Source organism: Zonotrichia leucophrys, chromosome 4 (assembly GCF_028769735.1).
Source record: "Zonotrichia leucophrys gambelii isolate GWCS_2022_RI chromosome 4, RI_Zleu_2.0, whole genome shotgun sequence".
Taxonomy (NCBI): Eukaryota; Metazoa; Chordata; class Aves; order Passeriformes; family Passerellidae; genus Zonotrichia; species Zonotrichia leucophrys.
The window spans coordinates 31,116,388-31,139,352 of record NC_088173.1 but is presented as its reverse complement, the minus strand read 5'-3'; the positions used below and the strand labels follow the sequence as shown (position 1 = coordinate 31,139,352).

At 43.9% G+C, this 22,965-nt stretch overlaps 1 protein-coding gene across 1 annotated transcript in view; it reads left to right on the top strand.

Annotated features, from left to right (window-relative positions):
- Nucleotides 1-7,283: 7,283 nt before the first annotated feature.
- The window catches only part of TNKS (tankyrase), a 127,526-nt gene continuing 111,844 nt past the window's right edge, over nt 7,284-22,965 (top strand). Inside the window, exons 1-2 of the mRNA XM_064711026.1 lie at nt 7,284-7,782; nt 14,356-14,580. Of these exons, the coding sequence (XP_064567096.1) occupies nt 7,293-7,782; nt 14,356-14,580 (715 nt within the window). The 5' untranslated portion in view covers nt 7,284-7,292. The remainder of the gene's footprint in view (nt 7,783-14,355; nt 14,581-22,965) is intronic.

Below are 22,965 nucleotides of genomic sequence, written 5' to 3'. Positions count from 1 at the left end.
CTCCCCGCGGCTCCGCGCCGGCACTGCCGCCGCGCCGCGCCGCTCCGCTCACGTACCGCCGCCGCCGCCGCCGCCACCGCCCCGCCGGGGGCGGGACACGGTCACGGCCCGGCCCCGGCAGCGCCGCGCCGCCTCCGCGCCGGGGAGAGCCGGCCTTGCCTCTGGGGGACACCCCGCCCCTGCCAGCCGGGCACCGGCCCCTTCTCCCCGAGAAGGAACGGTCCGGAAGAGACTCCCGGCCTGCGGCTCCTAGCCCCGGCAACGCCCGAGAGAGCGGCCTTCGGGTGCCCCGGTGGGGTGAGCCCGCCTGGCCCCGGAGGCGGTGGGGCAGCGGCGGTGGCGGTGCTGGTGGCCGTGCCGCCGGGACCCCGGTGTGTGACAGCCGCCGCCCCGGGTCTCGCCCAGCGCCTGGGCTCGCTGAGAGCTTTGCGAGCAGCCCGACTCACCACGGAGTTACGGCAAAAGGTGTTGTGTTGCCCCGTATAATTTTTTCTCGAGGCAAGGGCTGATTTTTCATCCAGCCTGCAAGAAATTGAGGTTAACCTTTCTTCCCATTCAGTAAATGTTCTTCCGTGTTGAGAGAGTGCGAAAGCCTGCAGCCCTCTGGTTAATCGGAGCAACTCTGCCACCTTCCTGCCGTGCTTTGTTTCCTGTGCTGCATCCATCTGGCCAGACCCTAAACACCGCCTTCTCCAGGTTCCTCAGTCAAGCTTTGCCCCAGGGGGTCGCAGAAATAGGCGTGGAAATTTCCGCCTCTGCTATCGAGGGGGAAGAGAGCCCCTTTACAGCGGAGCCGCGAATCAGGGTGACTCGGGCTGTGGGCGCTCAGTTTTCCCGAGATGTGTGACCTTACCCTTACAAATGTCAGCGATGCACCGTGGCCAGAGGTTCACAGATTGTAAAACGTCATTGTCTTTGTTCAGCACTGGGCACTCCAGCGTGCCTTGGGGGCTTTGGTGCTTCCTTTCACCATGGAAGCAACCCTTCGCCTTGTTGTTACAGCTAACATTAAAGCATGCTGTAAGCTATTACTTCAGACCCACGAAAAGAAAAAAAAAAGGATTTGAAATTAAAAGTAGTACACAGGGCAACCAGATTTATTGTCTTCCTTTATTGTGGAAAGCCATCACAAGAGCGACACCTTTCCTTTTGGGTGGCCTTGTGCATCTGACTGTGCCTGGAGAGGAGGAGAGAGCTGAACCAGCTTTGTGTGGAGCCATAGTCACTGCACTAAATTATTAAATTTACAAACTACTAAAACTACAAGATTGCAAAGGCTCAGATTTAGTTTCTGTATTTCCTATTATTAACAGACAAGCAGAGGTAGAAGACTTTCAGGCCCTCGGAGTTCTGGGAAACCTTCACCAGGTTGCTGCTAAGTGAGAATGGCATCACTGTATAGGGAAAATCTTCCTGTGTTGGCTGGTAAAGCCAGACAAAGGACACAAAGGACAGGGAGGAAAGTCCATGCTGAGAGAAAGTGTGGCTGTATGAAGGTAAAACTCATTTCCAAGTAGAATTCAGGAGCTGCCCAAAGCCAGCAGAGGCAGTCCTGAGCTCATGTTTTGGCTCTAGGGCCACTGTCGGGAGAACAGGGATACACATGATCCATGAGACTCTGCTGAGAGGTCCTAAACCTGGGGATAAACTTCTTCCAGATCCTGGCTCTGGGAAACAGAAATACTTCATGGCCTCTTGCTAAATTGTGCCCATCTAGAAGTAGTTTCCGAACTTGTACTCATTTATTACAGAGCATCCCTGCAGTGGGTCAATACATCTTTTATTTGGGCTAACCTAATTTTTGTGTCTTTCCTTTTCTGAAGGTTGCATGGGAAGTAGCCCTTCTCTGTGCTCCAAAAGGAGCACTCTCCTTCCTCATTTCTAAAGTGGCACATTTAATTCCTACTGGGGAAACAGTCATTCCCTTGTCCCACCCTCTTGCCCAATAACTCTTGTAGAAATAAAACCAGGTTGATGGTTTAATATCCTGCCCTCTACATGCAAAACCACCCAACCTGTTGCTATCAAAATTACATTTCTAAATCAAGATGGTGTTTCTAGAAACAAAAAATCTCTGCAGGGAAAATTGACCCTGGCTTCAAATTTGCAGCAAATTTTCTTCTTTCCAATGCCTTGTGCAGGTAAAGACAGCAAAAGCAGCATCATTATTGAGGGCCACCCACCCCAGGATTCCTGTGGGCACTGCAGATCCTCTCTGAGGCCAGGGCAGGCTTCCAGTTCCTACATGACCCGCAGCAAGTGAACTCAAAAGGCTGCCACTGCATGATCCTCTCGTTTCCCATGGGAAAACTGGAGGAACTCCTCCACTGGGGATGCTCTAAGCAGCTGCTTGGCTCAGCCAGCTGAAAAACACCAGGGAGAGCAGTGCTTATCTCCATCTGCCTGCTATTAGAGGTCATAGCCTGTATTAAACGTATCTTCTGGCAGCATGCAAAGACAGACAGGGTAAGTTTTTTTTCACTAAGCAGGGAAAGCTTTGACTGTCAACCTTCCTATTGAAATATGCAAAGCAGCAGGAGTTGAATTCCTCCCCATTGAGAAGGAGAAGTCATGTAGCACTATTCAAACTTTGATAAGCTCCTGTAGGTGATGAATGAAGCTAAGGCAGAAGAAATGTGATGAACAGCATGCTGACACAAAGACATCCCCAGGGCTGCTTGAAGGTTGTCCAAAGAGGAAAGCTCTGCTGCTTTCCTATGATCCTTACACTTTATCCCATTATGCCTGCATGAGTGTGCAAATCCATGATGGTGCCAGCCAGGGATGGTTTCTCTTGGCTTTTTCAACACATTCACCACAGTCAAAGCTGCCAATAGGGAATGAGATAGGTAGTTTCTGGGGAAAAGGAAGATTTTGTTTCTCATAAAATGTGGGTTTTGGTACAAACCTAGATGATTCCTTATCTTCCCATCTTCTTAGGCAGAGAAGATATATTTTTCCAAACATGACTTCCTCATTTCCTCTCAATTTACTCAGCAGCTTACTAGGGGTCCATTAAACATGAGCATCAGCATACTGGATGCTGGTTTTGGAGCCATTTCCTAATTTTTAGAGGTTAAAAATATTCAGAAACCACACCAAACCCCTTTCTTGCTGCTCAGGATCAGCTGGCACTTACAGCCAGGTGGCTGTCAGATTGTCAGGAAATCTATAAAGCATTTTATAAAAAAAAAAAAAAAAAGAAAAAAATCCCATTTCAGTGGGTTCCATTATATGTCAGAATTGCATTTGCAGTTATTAATTTTAAATAGTAGTCCTGTGAAATCCTATTGATGGAATTTAATTATTCAGATGAAATCTGAAGTGCTTCCACTTTACTGAGCCCTGCACCTGCATCATTAATAAGATTTCTATGTAAAGCACCTTCTTCCTGGGTCAGGGAAAAGGCACTGAGTAATCAACAGTATTTCAGGCCCTTGCAGGACAAGAGGTGCAAATGGAACCAGCTGCTTGTGACAGGACATGAACTTAAATCAGGTCAAGAGAAGCACCAAGCTGCTGTGGCAGGCGGATGCAGGGTGTGCTGTGGGCCAGGGCAGAGCTCACAGGCTCTGGCAGCAGCAGTGAGAGAGGCTGGCAGGCCCCTGGGAGCCTGCATGCCCTCTGCACCACCTGACACACAGCCCAGGGTCCTGCTTTGGCACCAGTTCAGGAAGCCCTGTTTCCAAGGGCTCAGTGGCTGGCTGGTGAACAAGCAATGGGTTGACTGACTGCTTTGACAGGTCCTCCACATGTTCCTCCTCAACCTTAAATAGAAGCCCTGTGAGGATGAAATTTTGGCCAGAACTGCATTCTCCACACTATTTTGCCCACCATTTCTGCAGGAGTGCTATGAATCTACCCCAAGGCTTAACAAGCCACATACAAATGGTGATGACAGCACTTGAAAAGACCCTGGACATGCTCTGAGCAGGAGAAAAGGAGGGGCTGGGATGAAGAGTATTTCTGTTTGTCTCAACCCTCTGTAGGGGAGCAGTCGGGCTGTACTTGTGGCGCAGGAAGACTAAGGAGAAATTTGGGAATGCAATCGGATAGGGACCCCCACCCAAATGTGAGAGTCTGAAGAGGAGGTGCCTCCCCAGAACTGCCCCATGTAACCCACAACACAGCCCCACTTTCCCATAGGTAGGTCTCATACTGTTTGTATGGCAATTTTTATGTCAATTGCTCTGCTTGTTTCTTCCTAGGTACAGGAAGGATGATTCCTTTCATAGAATCACAGGAAGTTTTGTGTCGGACGGAACCTTTAAAGATTATCAAATCCAACCCCCTTGCCTTGGGCAGGAACATCTTCAACTAGAACAGGTTGCGCCAAGCTCCATCTCACCTGGCCTTGAACACTTCTGGAGGTGGGGCATCCATAATTCCTCTGGGCAACCTGTTCCAGTGCCTCACCACCCTCATGGTAAAGAATTTCTTCCTAACATCTAATATAAATCTCTCCTCTTTTAGTTTAAAACTGTTCCACCTTGTTCTGTCACTACCTGCCTGTGTAAAAGTCCTTCTCCCCTTTTTCTTATAAACCCACTTTAAGGACAGGAAGGATACGAGGAGGTCTCCATAGAGGCTTCTCATCTCCAGGCTGAACAACTGAGCTCTCTCAGTCTGTCATAGTAGCAGAGGTGCTTCAGCCCTCTGCTCATCTTTGTAGCCCTTGTCTGGACCTGCTTCAACAGGTCTAGAGGATCCCAGAGCTGGATATGGTACTCCAGGTGGGGTCTCACAGGAGAGCATTAAAGGGGAAGAATGTCCCTTGACCTGCTGGCCATGCTTCATTTCAGGCAGCCCAGTACACAACTGGCTTTCTGGGCTGTGAGTGCTCATTGCTGGCTCATGTCCTGTTTTTCATCCACCAATGGCCTTCTTTTGAAGGCTGACACAGAGTATAGCATTCCCTACTCAATCCTACAACCAACAATTAAATTTTAAGGCCACCATGGATCCCTAATTTTAAAAGATATTACTTGTACTTTTAAAATTCGTTCAGGAAGCAGAATAAATGTTTGCATACCAATACATTTCATAAAAGTGATGTCTTGGTTTATCTGAAATAGAGAGGAGCAAAGGAATTTGAGGTTTTCTGCCACTGATGCCATAAGAGTAATTGGAGGGTGACATATAAACTGTGGGAAGGCAGTGGTGAGCTGAACAAGTGCATACTGATGCTCTGGCTTCTTAAATATCTTACAAAGATTGGTTCTGACAAAGGGGGATATTGCAATTAGCTTGCAAAATTCCTTTCGGAATTTTGAAATGAAAGGCAGCTATGAAGCAGCAGCTGTACAGATTGTGCCAGGGAGGTCTTGCTGAGATTCTCAGTGTCTGGTCAAGGCCCATGCCTCCTAAGTCATGGCACAAACAAGAACTGAGCACATTCAAATGGATCTTCTTTTACTTCTCCACTAGTCATGGCTAGTGATTTAATGCCTCCCTTCTCATTACCAACAGGAAGGTACTTTGTAGCACTAGGCCAGATCCCAATTTCTTCTGAGTTCCTATTTTCTGTGCTCACATCACTAGACCTGCAGGTCCTTCTTCAGCACATCACATGGTGGTATGCAAACACTTCCTAAAGCCCTTTTGCTACCAAACAACGAAGGCAGATCTATTTGCTAGGATGAGGCTGGCTGACCTTGGCCACATTCACTCATTTTAACAGGAATTCCTCATCACTCCTCCCATTCTCTGACCTGTGGCTGCTGCCCCACTAGGTGTACTGAGAATTTTCCAGAAATTGTTGCTGTTGTTATTATTCCTGTCGATGGAATCTCCCTTTTCTCACAGATTAAAGTAAAGGTAAGTGATCTCTCTCAGTAATAGCTATTGGAGCTTTCTGACTTAAACTGTAATTGGTGTTTATATCCTCCCTAGATATCAGAAAGCCAGGAGAACTGTGATCTCAGCTTTCTTCTGTTTTCCAAATCCAAACCAAAATCCTTATTTAAATGCTTCTGCTTATGTTGTTCAGATCTGCTCATTCTTACAGAGGGCATGTCTTGGTCCCTGATTTCCCTAGATTTGTCTTCCTTATCTTTTAGCACTGGTTGCCTTGGGTAACCTTATGCCTGGCTGCCCCAGCTTCCTGTTCCACCTCTCCACACACTGTTGTTTCAGAGCGATGGAGTGTTCCCCACTTGGCCTCTCTCCACCATTGGCTCCACGTGGCTTTTTAGTGGCTGCCTTGCTCTGGCCAATGGGCTCTGTGCCAGTGCTGCTTTCCTCCCTGCAATGAGTGAAGAAGTGGCCTTTCAGCTTAGCTAATCAACTTTTAAAGAACTGCCAGGCTCCACTTAGGTTTCTCCATCAGCTTTCTCTCCTGGTCTCAGTCCATCATTTCCTGGCTTTAGGAAAGGAGCTGTACTGGAATGAAACAGTGTTCAAAGCCAGGTTGGATAAAACCTTGAATAGCCTGGTCTAGAGGGAGGTGTTCCCTGCCTGTGGCAGGGGATATCGGGACTAGATGATCTTTAAGATCCATTCCAAGCCCATAACTTGTACGATTCTGTGATTTTATGAAGCCACGCTGCCGGCTGGATCGCCTGCAGGGAAGGAAGGTGAGCGCCAGGCCGAGCGCTGGCCACCCCTGGGGGCCGGGTAACCCACCTACCTCCGGCGTGACCAGGAAAGGAATATGATTTGTTTGTGACCGATGCCACAAAAGCACCTGGATGGTGAAACAAACTGTGGAAAGCGGAACAATTCGCACCAATGCCTCTGAAGTACTTCGCAAAGCTTGGATCTGACAATGGGGCGTTGCAATTAGCTGGCAAAGTCCTTCCGGAGTTCGGACACGAACGGCGGCTGTGAAGAAGCAGCTGCCCACATTCTGGTGTCGCCGCCGGACCGTGCCGCGCAGGCGGAAGAAGGCTGCCTCGCCCCTACAGCGGGCTCCGAAGGAGAACACCGCCCCTCGCCCTCCCCTCCGGGGTCACCCCTGAGGAGCTGCCGTCCCGCCCGTCTCCCGGCACCGGCAGCCGCGCAGGGGACGCGGTTCCGGGCGGCACCGGCCCCACCCGGGGCTCCGCCCGCCCCGCCCGGGCTCGGCCCCGCCCGGGCCCCGCCCACCCCGCCCCGCCCCGCCCGCCGCGGCCGGCAGGGGGCAGGCGCTCCCCACTCGGGGCGGTGCCGGGGCCGGTGCGGCCGCGCCCCGCGGGCCCCGGGCGGGCGTCACGTCCGTGCGCGGCTCTCGGGGTTGGCGGGCAGGCGGAAGCGCGGGCGGGGCGGCGCCGTTGCCGCAGTGACGGGGTCGGGAGGGGCGGAGCGGCGCGAAGATGGCGGCGGTGCCGCCGCGTCGCTCCCAGCACCACCATCACCACCACCACCCGCCGCCCGGCCCGGCCTCCCCGCCGCCCACCGCCGCCTCGCCGCCGCGCAGCCCCAGCCTGGCACCGGCCGCGCAGCGCCACAGCCTGGCCGGCCCCGAGGGAGAGGCGCCCCCCGACGCGGACCGGCCCCCGGCCGCGGAGTGCGCGGAGGGTTCGGGCGCCGCCGCGCCGGCCCCGCCGCCGGGCTCGGGCAGCAGCTCCAGCGGCTCTTCCTCGTCGTCGTCGTCCTCGTCCGCGTCGTCGTCGGCGGCGTCGAGCCCGGCGGCGGAGAGTCCAGAAGCGGCGGGCCCGGGCGCGGCGAGCGGGGCGTTCCGCGAGCTGCTGGAGGCCTGCAGGAATGGGGACGTGACGCGCGTGAAGCGCCTGGTGGACACGGGCAACGTGAACGCCAAGGACATGGCGGGGCGCAAGTCCACGCCGCTCCACTTCGCCGCCGGTGGGTACCGGGGCCTCCCGTGCCCGGCCGGGCAGTGACAGCGAGCGGGACAGGCAGAGTTCCCCCCGGAATAGCTTCGGGCAGGGGCCTCCAGCGCCGCCGTGATTCGGGAGTGGGCAAGCCTAAGTTGGAAGAGTGTGAGCACGCTCTCTTCCCCGGCGGCGTTTCGCTACAGGCTGTTGGGAGAAGGCTTTTAAATCACCTTCTCTGGGTGAGACGAGTGGGAGAGGAGATCCTGAGAGTGTAAAGAGACTGTAAGATCTAAAAGTAATCTCTGTGCTTGATATCCATGGGCTGCTGCAAACTTGTGCAGTGGACTTAGGAAGCAAGAAACTGGAGCTCAGGACAGAGTTGACTTGAAGTAAGGGCTTCGCCTGTGTTGTAACAGCTCAGGGACTCCTGTGTGATGCACATGCACTTCGTGGGCATCAGTTTTGATGCCTTGTACTTTGTAACTTCTTTCATTTCGGTATGGTTGCTGGTTCGTGTCTGCATCTCTTGTGGTCTGAGTAGGCTGGGGAAAGGGATCAAGTGGAACAGCTGAACTGTATAAGTTACAAATGCGTCCAGGATAGAATACACCTCTTTGTGCAGACATGTCATTGTGATCAGAACTAGTGTTATAAAAGAAATTAAGCAGTAGGGTCCAACAGTGTAGAATAACTGGAAGTACATATTACATTTTGGCAAATAGGGTTGTAATAGATTACTGCAGCTCATAAAAAGAATATTTCTTATGGGATGTATTCTTCACTGGGGGCACAAAGCACACAAAATTAATGATAAAAGTAAAATGAAGAAAATCTTTTAAATCATTACTCCTAACTCAGGGCTTGTACAATTGCTAGGTTTGTGGTCAGTCTGAGAGTTCTCTGGGGTGTGCCACAGTGTTACAGAACTGGACCTTACATAGTGGAGATCTGGTTTGAGCTTTGTTGTGCACTGGTGCACATAAATTAAGATAATTAACAAGTCTGTATCAAGTGATCAGTGTTTAACTGCTGGCATGTGGCTCTAAATCACTGTTGAAATCAGTAGCAAAATGAACATTTTATGGTGCAGTGTTGCCTGGCACTCTGAACAGTGCTGTACAATTTATCAGTTAGATAACACACTCAGAGATTGTATGGGTTTGTTTTCATTTTCACAGTGTAAGAGGCATTTGACAATGCCTCTAAGCGAACTTTTGGTCCTGAGCTGTTTCATTATTCTCTGCTCCCTGAGCTCTACTGCTGAAACGGGGCTTAAGCAAGTGGAGTTTAAAACACAGCAACCTTCTGGGGTATGGAGGTGGACTTAATTTTGATGAACCCTGAACATAATGTTGGTACCAACTGCATGTGTGCTTATGAAGTTCTTAATGTTTTGGAAGGCTTGAGTCTGCTCTGCTAATTTTGGATTCAGGCCTAAAGTTAGATCTTGGTGCTTCCTCTAAAACTCTGAGATCTCAGGTTGTAACTTCAGTGCCTGTACAAACTGCAGTGGGTAATATCTGCTCTGATTAGAGAAGAAATGGACAAAACTTACTGGAGGGGGTAAGGTGTTCAAAGTTGGTAATATTAAGATGTTACTGTAATAGCAGTGGAAGGTGGTTTGTTATAGCATGAGGAAAATAGCAGATGAAGTTCTTGTATCTAACAAATTCCCATATCTATTTTTCTAGATTTAAAGACTTTCCTTAGATACCATACCTACTTTATTTCAAATTGCTGCTTGTCTGGTGCCAGTGGATTAGACATGTAAGAGCATTAGGCATATTTCTTATTGCATACATCTTGAGAGCCTGCATTTTGGAAAGGCCTGTAAGCAAGCATGTTGTTCGAATGCAGCTGATCTTAAGCAGTGTATACCTGCCAGTGAGGCAGTGTGTTGATTTGATCTCCTTTGTGGGCCAAAGGTAAAATAAAACCTGTTTGCTTATGAGCACAACAGTCTGCTGTGTATAGGAAGCTGTTTTTTGGATAATAGCCAGTGTTTGTGATCTATACCTAGATGTGAATTGTATGGCCTTCAGTAGGGGAATGGGTGGATGAGAGTGCAGGATGTCGTGTTTTAAACTGCTTTTTTCAAACTTCTTGAAGCTAAACTCTTAGATGAATAGAACTTCACTTCTGATGTTGTGATTTGTGAAAGAGAAATTTTTCTTCTAATTTCTTCTTAATTTTCTGCTTTTGGGACTGAATTTTGTTGGGGTTTTTTTCCTTCCCCCTCCCACTGGCCACTTGACTTCTCAGCTGTTTTTTCAGATGTCTATCTTGGCAGCAATGCCAGGCAGTTAAGTTCTTTTACTGTAATAGGGAAGAATAACTTCCCCAGTTATAGTTCCTTGTAAAAAGTACTAAGTTTGGATTTCCTTAAGCTTTGTAAGGTTTCTGATTTGAAAATCACCTTTACTTCCTTTCTTGTGGCAGGACTATAAAAAGAGGGACTTCTGAGAGCATTCAGAATCCTTAGCATAGGTGTAAGCTGGAGGTAAGACAAGGGATGAAATCTGTTACCAGTTATTTAAAAAGCTTGGGATGGGTCTGAATCTGTTTCTAGGAGTCAGAGTCACCTGTCCATTATTCACTTCCAGATAAATTGTACATGGCCACATCAAATTGGAGCAACAGTTTTATCCACATTTTCTCTGTATGGCATACCTGAAGTGCCAATTGAACTGCATAAAGGGGAGGTGGTTCTTCAGCTCTGTGTTGAAGTGTCGTCAAGTAGTGTGCTGAATAAATCTGACCTGCTTTGGTTAGCTGTTAATAAAGGAGAAATTATTACTGAGGTGATATTACAGGTATAGAGGCCTCTGTTGTATGTGGGAAGAGGTTGAGTGTCAGAAGCCAGGACATCCCTCTGGCTATCCTGAGCAGCCAAGACTCCTGCCAGGGGGCTCAGAGACCCTGGCACAGAGCCCAAGATGCCTGTGGTTTTGATTATGACCTGTGGAGCAAGTTACCAACCTTAGATGAAGATCTGCAAGCCACGACAGTTTAAGTAGAATGATAGTGAATTTATCACGGGGTGAAAAAGTAGACTTTGGTGTTTTTAGCATGGGGCTTCTGGGGGCAAGATGGAGGGAACTGAGTGTGTCCAGCCTTTCTCCTTCTTCTTCTTGGCTTCCATCTTCTGCTGTGATGTTGGCACTTTTAGATTGGTTTAGAGTAGAAGCTCACTGTCTAACATAGGTGATAGGTATTGGAAAGTAATTGTAAACATTGTATACGTAGTTTTTAGTATAAAGACATAACACTGCCCCGGGGGCAGGCAGAGTGCCTCTGTCTTGCTGAGCAGACCTCAGCTGGACAGGAGAAAATATTTTATAGATAAGATACAATAAACAACCTTGAGACCGAGAATTGAAGAGCTCTGACTCCTTCTTTGAGCGCCGAACGGGGAAAAGAGACTTTCTAAATTTTCTTGGGGAGGCTCAGCGGGAGGCCCCGAGAGTTGAGCAAACTATAATTTTCCTTTCATCCTCCTTGCTTGGACAGAGGAAAACTCAGTACTGTCTCAGCTGCTGTATGGATTGCAGGATATTTGTGTCTCTGGTACTAGTGCAGGCTTTGGATATTGTACAGCAGCACCCAAACCCCAGGTTTTAAAGACTTGAAAGTGACTGAGTGACTTTAAAACATGTACAAAAAAAAAAAAAAAGAAATTAAGTGGAGGCATTAATGTATGCATCCTGTGCATCATTCTGTGGTTTGTGAGTTGAAGTGCCTGTGTTGGTCCCTTGTGTTTGAAGCAGGCTGACAGTGATGCATTCACGACTCTGTGTGTGTCATCCTCCATGCAGAGCACTCCCATACCGAAGCTGATTTTCTGTGACTTTTCTACCATTTATTTACCTGGATGGGGAGGACTCCGATGAGCATTTGTCTGAAATCTGAGCTTTTTTCTAGAGCTAGCTTGGGAACAGACTTGCTTTTTCCCTTCTGAAACAATGCCGAGCCCTATAAAAGGAAACATTTGTATTTCTTGCTGGCACCTTGTTTCATATGTTTTTAGACCTAGTCCTTGCTGGTAAATCATTAATAATAGCACCTCTGTCAGAGGTGACTAGATGGATGGACCTGGTAGAAATAAGCTGAGTCCTACTCAATTCCTTCATATAGCCACAATCATAAGCTTGACCAGTTCCACACCCATTTTAGGGGAAGTTAAACTTTTTTTTCATCAGGAAGTTAGCTCCTTGCATTCTTGTGCAACACATTCTTTTAGGTTTACAGATGTTGTCTTTCTAGTGTTTTATCCAGGGATATAGAGAGTACTACTAATAATTGCTGAACTGTGCCTTAATGCCCACTTCTGTACCAAGAAGAGGTAGAAGCTGCCAGGAGGGGCTTTTGAAAGTTATGGAACTGGGATCACAGAGTGGAATGTTCTTGGTCTCACTGAAGTTCAGGCTTGGAGAAGCCTGATTTAAGGTGACTTGCTAAAGCATCAGTGATAGAGCTTGTTTTTTTTCTGCTCGTGTGTGTAGTAATGGCAAAATGCTGTTGGGGAAAAGCAGTTTTTTTTCTAAGCATGCCTTTGATATGACTAGTAATGGCTGTTGGAAGTCTAATCACTTTGTGAAGGCTAGCATAAATAGCTATGCTCTAGAAAATTTCTGGAGTATACAGCTTTAATCCTGAAGGCAAAGGGATCTCACTTGGGTTGGGAAGTAGCCAGTGGTCAGAGTTTGAGAGCTGATCAAGTTGATTTGTCAGCTAGCAAGCTGTTAATCATAAAAATACAAGCTGCTTTGGTGTATATGAGTAAGATAAGCAACTGCAGAGGCAGAGCTGACCTAAGTAGTGACTGAGTGTTCCTTGAGGGAGAGCCAGGACATGGCAGGAGGTAGTTGGTAACTTATGACACACTTCCACTCTGTTCAGAGACACCTCAATCAAGCACTCCACCTGTGCTGCAATGTAGAGCAAATTAGATTACGTTGCTCTGGAGAGCTTTGCTTGAGACATCACTCTGACTCTACTCTGACTCAGCTTGTTGCAGGTGTGCCCTGTGTCCTTGTCATGGGAGAGATGTCTGACCTCACATGGGTGTTTGTAAAGCCAAGACACTGTTCAATTCCGCCTTGTGCCACTTAAAATGGGGTTAATAATTTTCAGCCGGATTCATATGGATACAATGAAGAATGCAAATTGTGTAGTCAATTAAGAAACATCTGGCAGTCTTACAGCCTCAGAGCCTGCAAAATGTACACTTTTTCATGTTAACAAAAAAGATGAATTGATAAATTACTGGCCTTGACTTTGAAATTTTTTTTTATGTTTTTGGCAGCATTTGTGGTACATGAACTCTGTTAGTGTCACAAGTGTACTATTTAGTAGAAAGTTTGCTTTCTTGGTAACTTATTCTCTTGAATTATCTTCTGATACTTTGTGCAATATGTCTCCTTCCCATTTAAAATTTTTGGAAGGAATTTACAAGAGGATATAAATGCAAAATGTTAGACTTTCAGTAATACTGTGCTATGTGCACTTTTTCCCAGCTTGAAGGCTTTTCAGTTTACTTAGTTAAATCACTTAGTTTAATTGTTTTCTGCCAAGTGAAGTGGGAGAAGTGCTTGGGAAAGTCTTAGGGAAAAGGTCTGATCCTGGTGTGTGCTGTAGTAAAGCAGTGGCACACAATGACTTAGCTTGGACTTCTTTCCCCCTTTACTTATAGCATAAGACAGTTTTGAAAAGATCATGTCTCTAAGAGTGCTCCTCTACCTCAAGGGCTTCTATTCCCCTATAAACTGTGTTTAGTGCTCTAACAAGTGGGATTGCATTTAATAAGCTCATCTTTCCAGCTTTGCTTAAGGTCCTGGTGATACTTACAGATGTGCTTAACCTGTGATTATACACTTCTGTAAAATTTATCTCCTTTTGGAGTCTTTTCTTAAATCAAGGAAGTGAAAGGAGGAGGAAAAACACCTAAGGAGAATCATAAGTCTTCCGGATCATAAGTCGAACTGTGCACATAGCAGCTTTGCAGAGATTGGAATTGGCATTGGAGGAGTTCTTGCTATGTTGAGATAAAGTGTCATTAACTGGGTGATGGGTGAAACACTTCACCTGGACTTGAGCTGATCAAACTGACTAGTTGATGTATTTACTCACCAGGGAAAGCCTTCTTCCAGCTCTTCGGGGAAGTCAGTTAGTTTTTTGCTAAACTTTCTGAAAATTTGGCAAAGAATTGGGTGTCTTAACTATTACCATGTGAAGGCTTTTGACTAACTGAAGGAAGGTTTAAAGTGGAAACCCTAGTGGGCATATGTAACAGAGGGTACAACTGATGCTTCTCTTGCTTTCCTTGCATCCCTCTCATCGTTCAGCATGCTCAGCCTTTGTGGAATGTCTTAATGAGATGGAATGGCAGGCTCTGGTACGACACAGTTCCATTCTGTCATGACTGTAAGTGAATTGTCCAGCTGTTGTTTGAGCAGGTGAACAGAGTCTGACTTTATGGTGAAATTAAGCAAGAAGTTGATGAGGAACATGAATAATGTACAGTGAACCAAGAGTGAACAGTTTTAGGTACTAGGTCACATTGTTTTGCCAGACAAATGAACAGAAGTATGTTGTGTTGCAGGTTTTGGAAGGAAGGATGTTGTAGAGCACTTGCTGCAGACAGGAGCCAACGTCCATGCCCGCGACGACGGAGGACTGATACCCCTGCACAACGCCTGCTCCTTTGGCCACGCAGAGGTGGTCAGCCTGCTGCTGTGTCAGGGGGCTGACCCAAACGCCAGGGACAACTGGAACTACACTCCTTTGCATGAGGCTGCTATCAAGGGCAAAATAGATGTGTGTATTGGTAAGTGTCTGTCACCTGTTAGGTTGAAATTTTACCCGATTATGTTTTGTGAAGCTGTAATTGTTTATGTGCTGAGAGCTTATTTTAAAAGTGAACTACTTTTAATCCAGCAGGTAGGTATACTGATAGTATTTTAACTTTTTCTTGTCTGTGAAGTTTGCAGAACTTTCATCAGAAAATCTATCCTGGAGAGATTGGATGAAGTCTCCTTGTTTGTTAAATTACAGTATTTAAAATCTGGAATATGTAGGTTTGAATTTCTTGGTTGCTGTCAGGAAAACTAGCTTTACTAGATAAAGTCTTCGGCTTTTTTGGCTGCTCTATATGTTGTAGTAGTGGTTTGGAAGATGGTAAACCTTTCATTCCATGCAGTATGGAGAAACAAGTCAGTCCTTTGGAGCTTCCCACTACAATTTACAGGACACCATTGTTTAGGGGTGATCTATCTTCAGTATGTGCTTTTTAGCCTGGAGCCAAAGCAATTTCAAATAAAATTGAACATTTCAACTGTTTAAAATTTGTTGAGAACATACAAAGAGCTTTTCAGTCAGGATGTCTTTAACCTCTGTGGTTTTTTCCTGTACTAGTAGTACTTTGTTTCTAAATGGAAACTTCTATTTTTATTTTTTTACACTCAGAGCAGTTTCTTGAGTTTACACTCCCTTAACTTCTACTAACCTGAATAAAATTATCTGCTCACCATTTCTTTTTAATCAAACATGTAAAGAAAAGCCTGACTTTTAGGTACTTTAGTTAAGATTACGAACTATATGTTCTATGTGTTATTCAGATAACAAGACACAATTATCACACTTTCAGATAATGTTTTTTTTCTGAAAGTTTTATTACATAGAAATCCTTCATAGAAAGCTACAAAATTTACAGAATGAAGTATTGTGTTAGCTTTTTTGCAATATTTAAGTCATTACTTAACAATAAACACCAGAAATTGAGTGAAGGAAAACTGAAGGAAAAACCAGTCTGTTTCTTGTTTTTACAAGCAATGTGATTTCATCTCTGTATGCAAGGTAAAACATGGAGAATATTCAATAGAAATCGAATATAGTTGATTATGCAGCATTATGTGGGAAGAGATCCATTGATATAGTAGGTTCCAGTAACAGTCTACTATGACAATGTTGAATAGAAAAGTAAGTTTAATTCCAGTCAGTAACTGGAGTTCTAGTATGAGATTTAAAGGAAGTAATTACTTTGGTCTGTTTTCTGCTGGAGTCAGCCTGAACTGCTGACTGAAAATCCAAATTAAATGGAAGAAAGTTTGACAGTTAGAGGCTGAATAGAAAATTGATCTTTTGCTTTGGAAAAGATTTGTCTTTTTCAGTTTTTGAAACCTTGTATTAGAGCAGGAAAGGGTGCACACTTTTGTCTTTATAGATTGGTTGTGACAGAGGTTTTAGGATTTGGCAGAGCAAGGCAGCATGGGTAGTGTTGCTTTTGGTGGTTTGTCTAAAGACTGATACTCTGGAGGAGTTGGGGCAGGTCAGCTGAAGAGGCAGATTATGTAATACATCTGTTTTGATGTGTAGTGTGGGTAGAAATTGAAGATATTTAATTTCTGATGGTACTGATCAGAAAAAACTGATGGTACCTTTAAAGTTCACTCTTAATTCAGCAAGATGTTGTGGACTTGGGGAAAGGAAGTGCAGGATTAAATTTATGGCTTGTGTTACACAGACCTTCATTCCGTATTCTCTGCACAGGGTAGATCTGTGACTCTAAATGTTGATGCTAGACTTGGGACATGATCCATGTATATGTAAATGTTCAGCATGTAGTACTTGCTGATCAAATCCCAAGGCCCTTCTGCCATCTGGAACAGTTGTAGAGTTCCTTGGAAGCAGTGAGCAGGCTTGCAGCACTACACACAGTTCTTCTCCAATCTGCCTGCAAGTAGCTGTGGAGGAATTTTGGGGCATTTTTGTATAATTTATTTTAAAAAAGCAAGCATGATGCTGTTCTGCTTGGTTTAGTTACAGTTGTTCATGTCTGTTGTACTTCAGTCAGATATTTCATTTGTCAGGGTGAGAGTTCCTACTAAAGGCAGTGGCACCAGTCACCAGATTATGTACTGTAGTATGATGCTACTTTAGGATTTACTTGATTCTATAAAACTGGTAGGACATGAGTCTAGACAAAGAGGTCTGTTCTGTCATGTTTATAGTCATTTTGCAATTTATATCTAGTGGGCGAGTGTGTTTTGTTGTCTTCAGCAAAATTCCTGTTTCTTTCTAGCAGTTTTAAATAAAACTTATATTTTAAGGTCTTCAGCTTTAATTTTAAGTCTTTTGGAGGTGTATGTTTTACACCAGGATAATGCAACAGTGTTTTTAGGGCATGAATTCTGACTAGGAATATTTTAATAGCTTTTTGGAATACATTTGGAAGTAATATAGCTTTTTGGAATACATTTTGGAGTACTGCTGTTTACACTTTAAGTGTGTGCTGTTGCAACTGATATGATGGAAGAAACTGGTCTGTTAAAAAAATATTAAAATTCAAAGAACGCATCCTGGGAGCACTTCTTGTTAAACAAGCAGGGCGTGCTTTTTAAAAAGCATTGTTTGAAGAACAGGAAATCCTGACATAACCTGGAATTTTTTGCTGAATTTGGATATCTGTTTGAAAAGTGATAGACTGTGTAGAAATTAGTCATTTAACCTCATTTTTGGCTACCTACTCTTGGCATCATCTTCTGAATGATGAAATGAGTGAGAATTTTCCACTTTACCTTCTCTCCTTTGCAGCTTCTTTGCCACCCTAGCCTGCATATTTTCTGTGTTACATCTAACATAGAACACTTTTTTTGGTTACTTTACACGTCAAAAAGGGAAAAAGTGATAACTGAACAGAGTGTGGAGATGCAGCACATTCATGAATAATGGTTTTTCAGAGAAAAATCTCAGACATTGAAGCCTGGTAGAAAGACCAGCAAAAGACACGTAATGACTCCAGCAGTAGAATACTCTTGTGTCTAGCACAAGTGTTGGACTGGAGTATCTGTATTTGTGCTAAAGTTACTGTAGGTGCTCAGCTTTTGTGCTGAGATTAGAGTAATAGGTACAAACCCTGCCACTGGAGGAAGCTTGTGTAGAAATAAGTATACATGAACTGGTGAAAACTCACCGGACTGTGCACCCAGGAAGCTGTAAAACAGCAAATAGCTCATGTGAGTCCTTTTTCTTCTGTTTTACTGATTGCACATTGCAGCTGTAGGGCAGTGTAGGGAGGGGTGCTGAGTGTGGCAGGAGTATTGGCTCTCTGGGGTGGCAGTCACTTTTTTGTTCTGCTTCTGGAGGGGAAAGTCTTGGTAAGCAGTACTCAGCTGGTTTGCTGACCATCTCCTGCCATGTATTCAGTCATTGCAGATCTGTTTAGTTGTCAGGTAATTACACTTGAAACACTGTTTGCTTTGTGTAATCAGTGTTTGGAACAAATTTATTGAAGCATTGGAACCAATCGTTAGCATCCTCCAATATTTATGACTTCTAGGATTGTTTTGTCTGTCAGGAAGATGCATTTTCAGTGTCTGTGAACTGCTTCTAGAGCTTATGAAAAGTGGTTTTGTATCTCAGTGTTGTATTTTGTCCTGGAATTGTGGATGAGTGGTGAACTCTGCAATGTGCATTTGGAGGAATGCTGTGACGTCAGGGTAGTGACTGTTCTGCATGTTGGGTTGTGGAGAAAGAATTATCTGTTTCTTCAGTCTGACTGCAGCATAGACTTTCACGTGAAGACCCACATATCTCTTTTTTTTTTTCCAGAAATGAAGCTCATGATCTCAGACTGTAAAATCCTTAAATGCATTCTTCTTTCCCATGGCAATCAGTAATTTAGGAACTTGATAAAGAGCCTGCATTTGAACTGGCATAGCAATTCGTGTATAAAATTCCTGAAAGCTCTAATTCACTTCTTAAATACTGTAATACTTTTGGCTTTGAAGGTGTTCTGTGACAAGAGAATTTTGCAGTTTAAAAGTCTTGCTGAAAGAAAACAACCCTTCCTATTTTTGGAAAGGAGATTATTCTTGATGACTTTTATTGCAAGCTGTTCAGGAATTTAGTGAGAATTAGTGAGCAGTCATATCTGTTTGCAATTTGTATGTCCTTTGTGATTTTATAGATATCTATCTTTTTTTTTCTTTTATTAAATGTCTCTTTTCCAAGCTGAAAAGCATAGTCTTCTGTTAAGTCATCCTGTTGAATATTCTTGTTTTTCTGCCTCCTGCCTTCCTTCACCCTCAGCCATTTTTTTAGGGGTGAGCAGTTGGTATGGGGGATATGGACACCAAATATGGGTGAAGTAGATTTATAGGGTAACCTAATTTCCTTTCTGGTTTGGTTTTCTGGTTGCTGAGCACTGCATGGGAATAGTTCAAGGTAGTTCCTGTGTGCTAACAGCTCCTTTAAAACTATTTGTGTAGCACAGTTGGTTTTTTCTTGTTAAAAAAAAAACTAGGCTAAAAATAGCCTTACAGAAGCTGTGCTTATGCAGTTTGTCTGGGTTTGCTTTGCCCTCCACTGCATTTGTTACTGCAGAAGCTGTTCTTGCAAAGATTTTTTTTTTCCATGTGGATATCCAATTAAGTGTTGATATCTATAGGACTGCTAGGCTAAATATTATCTCAGGTGTCATACACCTGCTTAGTTTTTAAGGGCATCCTTCAAAATATGCAAACACAGGCATATCTATGGTAATGCCATGATTTATGGCTCTGAACATGCAGAGTACTGTAGTAATTTTAGTGAAATAAAAAAATCTACTGAAAAGCTCCCTTCATCACTGTACAAAGCTGTAAAAGTTTTTAAAAATCACTTTTAGTCCATGCAGTGTTAAAAGGATCCACCTAGAATTACTTAATGTGACTTGAGAGTAGTGTTTTTACTGGCTTCCTCAGGCTAGTTATAAAATCTACTGCAAAGATCCTGTGGCATGATGAATTTACCATTCCAGTGCTATGAAGTGACCTCTAATGGTACTGTCAAGGTGCATTTGTCTCTTTTTGACCAGAGAATTTATGTGTGAGTTGATTTTTTTCCTCTACCCTTTCTGCACTTGAAAGATACAACAAGCAAGCAAGCCAAAACTTTTTTAAGCTAACAGCTTTTCTGATGTATAGGTTGTGCCCTTAATATAGAGATCACTGTTATTTAAATGCCTCTTTGTAAGCATGTCAAAACATTCCTCATCCTGCTGTGCTTCCTCGCAACTGAGCAAGGAGAAGAATTTATTAGTTATTACCTTCTGCTAGTATACATGTTTTGGCTGAAAGATGTGAAGGGAGAATTATGTGACTCCTTTCTGCAGGGCAGATAAACCTTCTGTTAGGATTAAAAAAAAAATCTATGAAAGATATTCTATGGGTAGAAACAGCACACAGTAAACCTCAAATGAATTGCAGAACTGGTAAAATCATTGAACTACTAAAAATCATTGAACTACAAAAATCTTTGAGCTACTCATTTGTTTGGTCACCTTGCAAAGAAGACATGTACAGCAAATAGTGAAACTATTGCAGTTTATGGTAATTTTGTCCTAAGAGATTTTAGAATACTTAGAGTGCTTCCAAGCACAGGAACTGTAATACTGTAAAAGTTAAAACAGTGTCTAATTTTACTATCTAAAACAGTAATTAAAAAAATCATAGGAGGTGCTGTCAAGGAGCAAAATTGTATAGTAGCCAGTTCTTTTTGGAGGTGGGGTGACCGGGAGAAGATTTGGCATCTTAACTGAAAATTAATTAAACTGACTTAGATTTATCCGCTGGATAGACAGAAGCCTGTAAGAAGACTAGTAGCTCCTTAATAGGAATTAGAGGGGATGTTGGTAATTGGAGTCCACTGGGATCTGGTTATGCATGCTGTTTGTGGGAGATGTACTGAATTCCTGAAGACTCTCCTGGAGAGCTGGTGTTCTAGAAGGAAACTTAGATTCAAAGAGGCTTCCTGGATATCTGATGTTCGGAGGCTTGTAAAATAATTGGAAAATACTCTCAAGTAAGTACTTTAAAATGTAAAACGTTTTCACTGTTGCTGTTTATACCAGAAGATTCTTAATATTGTTACTATTCCTGCTTTGAGTTTTGAACTACTGGAGTACTACTGTTAGTGACTGTTCGTAGTGTGTTGTGGGGAGACAGTGACTTGTGTTTGAACTTTAAGTTGTAGAAGAGTGTAAAGAACTTTAGACTGTTCTTGTGTACCAGAATTGTGAGTTTTGCTCCATTAGGAAGACGTGAATTAGTCCCTACAGTGTGGAGCTTTCCTCTCTGTTAGCTGCAGTTAATGTTGATGTGAGAGGAAAGATACTTTGTATTTGATGAGCTTAACCACAAGCAGTCCTTGTTAACAGCGTCCATCTCTTATATGTCCCAGTATGCAAAATAAAAATCCTAGCTCTTCTTAATAGTATTTATTATTCAGATACTGATCAAAGCCAGATCAGTTGTCGTGGAAGCACGCTTGTCAGACTATAAGGGTTAGGAATTATTTTGATCTGTTTCTGCTGTGAAAGTTACAGCATTTGTTTGGAACCCTGCTTCTTTGAGTAGCAAAGTGATTTTAAATTGATGCATACCTAGTGACTCAAACACCTAATATGCTTCTCATACTGTTTCTTCATGGGACCTTTCTCAAAGGAACCTCGCATGATAGCAGACACAGGATGGAAATTTCATGTTTTAGCTTGTGTGGAAGAATACTTTTGTTGTCTCAATTAAGTACTTGTTTCTGGTTTGAAATAGTTTCATGTTCTCTAACTGCTTGTTTAAGCTATGTGAGCTTCTAAATGTCAATATTCATCACAGAAATGAAAGCCTCGAGGGCTGAGTCTCACATTTTTCTATCTACAGTGTAGTTCAGTATCTGTAGTTCAGACTTGCCCTATTGAAAGAGACCCGAGAATAAGGCTGCCTTCTCTATGAGCTGTTGGGGGTGGAGGAACCAGGACTGAAATAATACATTGGTAATTGGGAGGCATTGTAATACTGTTGTCATAGTAACAATGGACTGGAGCGTGAGACAACAGGGCTTTTGTCAAAAGTGACACCAGAGAATGGTTGGGGCATTCTGCCATGGCATATACAACTGCAGTGCTCCCTGGTGGACTTGGGCAGAAAGACACGAGGGAAATGGACCAATTCCTGGATGAGAAGGACACCTCTGCAGTGTGTGGCATCTGAGTGCAGGCGGGTCTGTTGTGGAGTGTCGTCTCCAGGAGTTACTGTGCGCTGGTACCTGTGCATGTGTGGCTGTGATAGATACTTCTGGAAGAAATCTCTGAGCAGTGTCAGTCACACATGTGTACCCAACAAAGAAAGGTCTTGGAGTGCAAGGAACCTTAAAATAAGTGGGTCATTGATGTAAGGTGGAAGTGGCAAACCACAACATTTTTTTTTTTACACGGACCAAACATTGAGCTGGATTAATCCTCAGGTTAAATTCTCTTCAGGAACAAAATCAACAGTAAACTTTATAGCAGAGAGGATGACGCTTTGTACAATTCAGATGCCGTCTCTGGGATTTAATGCAATGCATAATTTGAAATCTGTCTTTCTTTCTGTTAGGTTTAAATTGTATGGACAGTTAATATGTTAGGACCTATCTAGCTTTTAGACTTTTTCCCAGTCTTGTTTCTTTTTCAAAATTCTGGTGTCAAGAAAACAACTTTTTTCCTTGTTTGCTTGCTTGGCACAGGAGGATCTCTGGAGGACAAATAAAAGAGTAATTTATTTTATGATGTTTCTTTACAAGCACTCATCAAATGAGAATATGATTTCTTGCAGTGAAGGAGGTGGTAGGATAATATGCAAACACTACTGGAAAACTTGCTATAGGGTCTTTCTGGGAAGTTAAGGTCTTCAAAAATACTGATGTTAGCTATTTGCAAATTGAGAGGGAGGGGAAGTTGTTGCATATCATTCAGAACAGAGTAATGGAACAGATGGTCTCTTGCAGACACTGAAACTGCTTTCAAATGTCCAGTATGGGTTTAGAATGGCTTTCTAAATATCTTGCAGAAATAATTAATGTTATGGGACAATGCTTCTGATTACTGTAGCAATATCTGCTTTTAGCATCTCAGCGGAACCATGTGGTCCTTAATGGAGTTCATATGTGGTTTAAAAACAATCTGTAGATAAATGTGTAGATGTTAAGGGCACAAATAAGTGGAGCACATTCCAGCAGAGGTCTCAGATGCTTTCTTAGACTAATGGAACATTGATTAAAGTATTACTACAGGATGTAAAAGTCTTTCTTTTAAAAATGTATAGGCAAATAAATCTTTGTCATATAGTGAATAAAGGAAGGGATCTCTTTTTAATGATTTGGTTTTTCTATAAAGCAAGTATGCAAAATAAACTGTGGT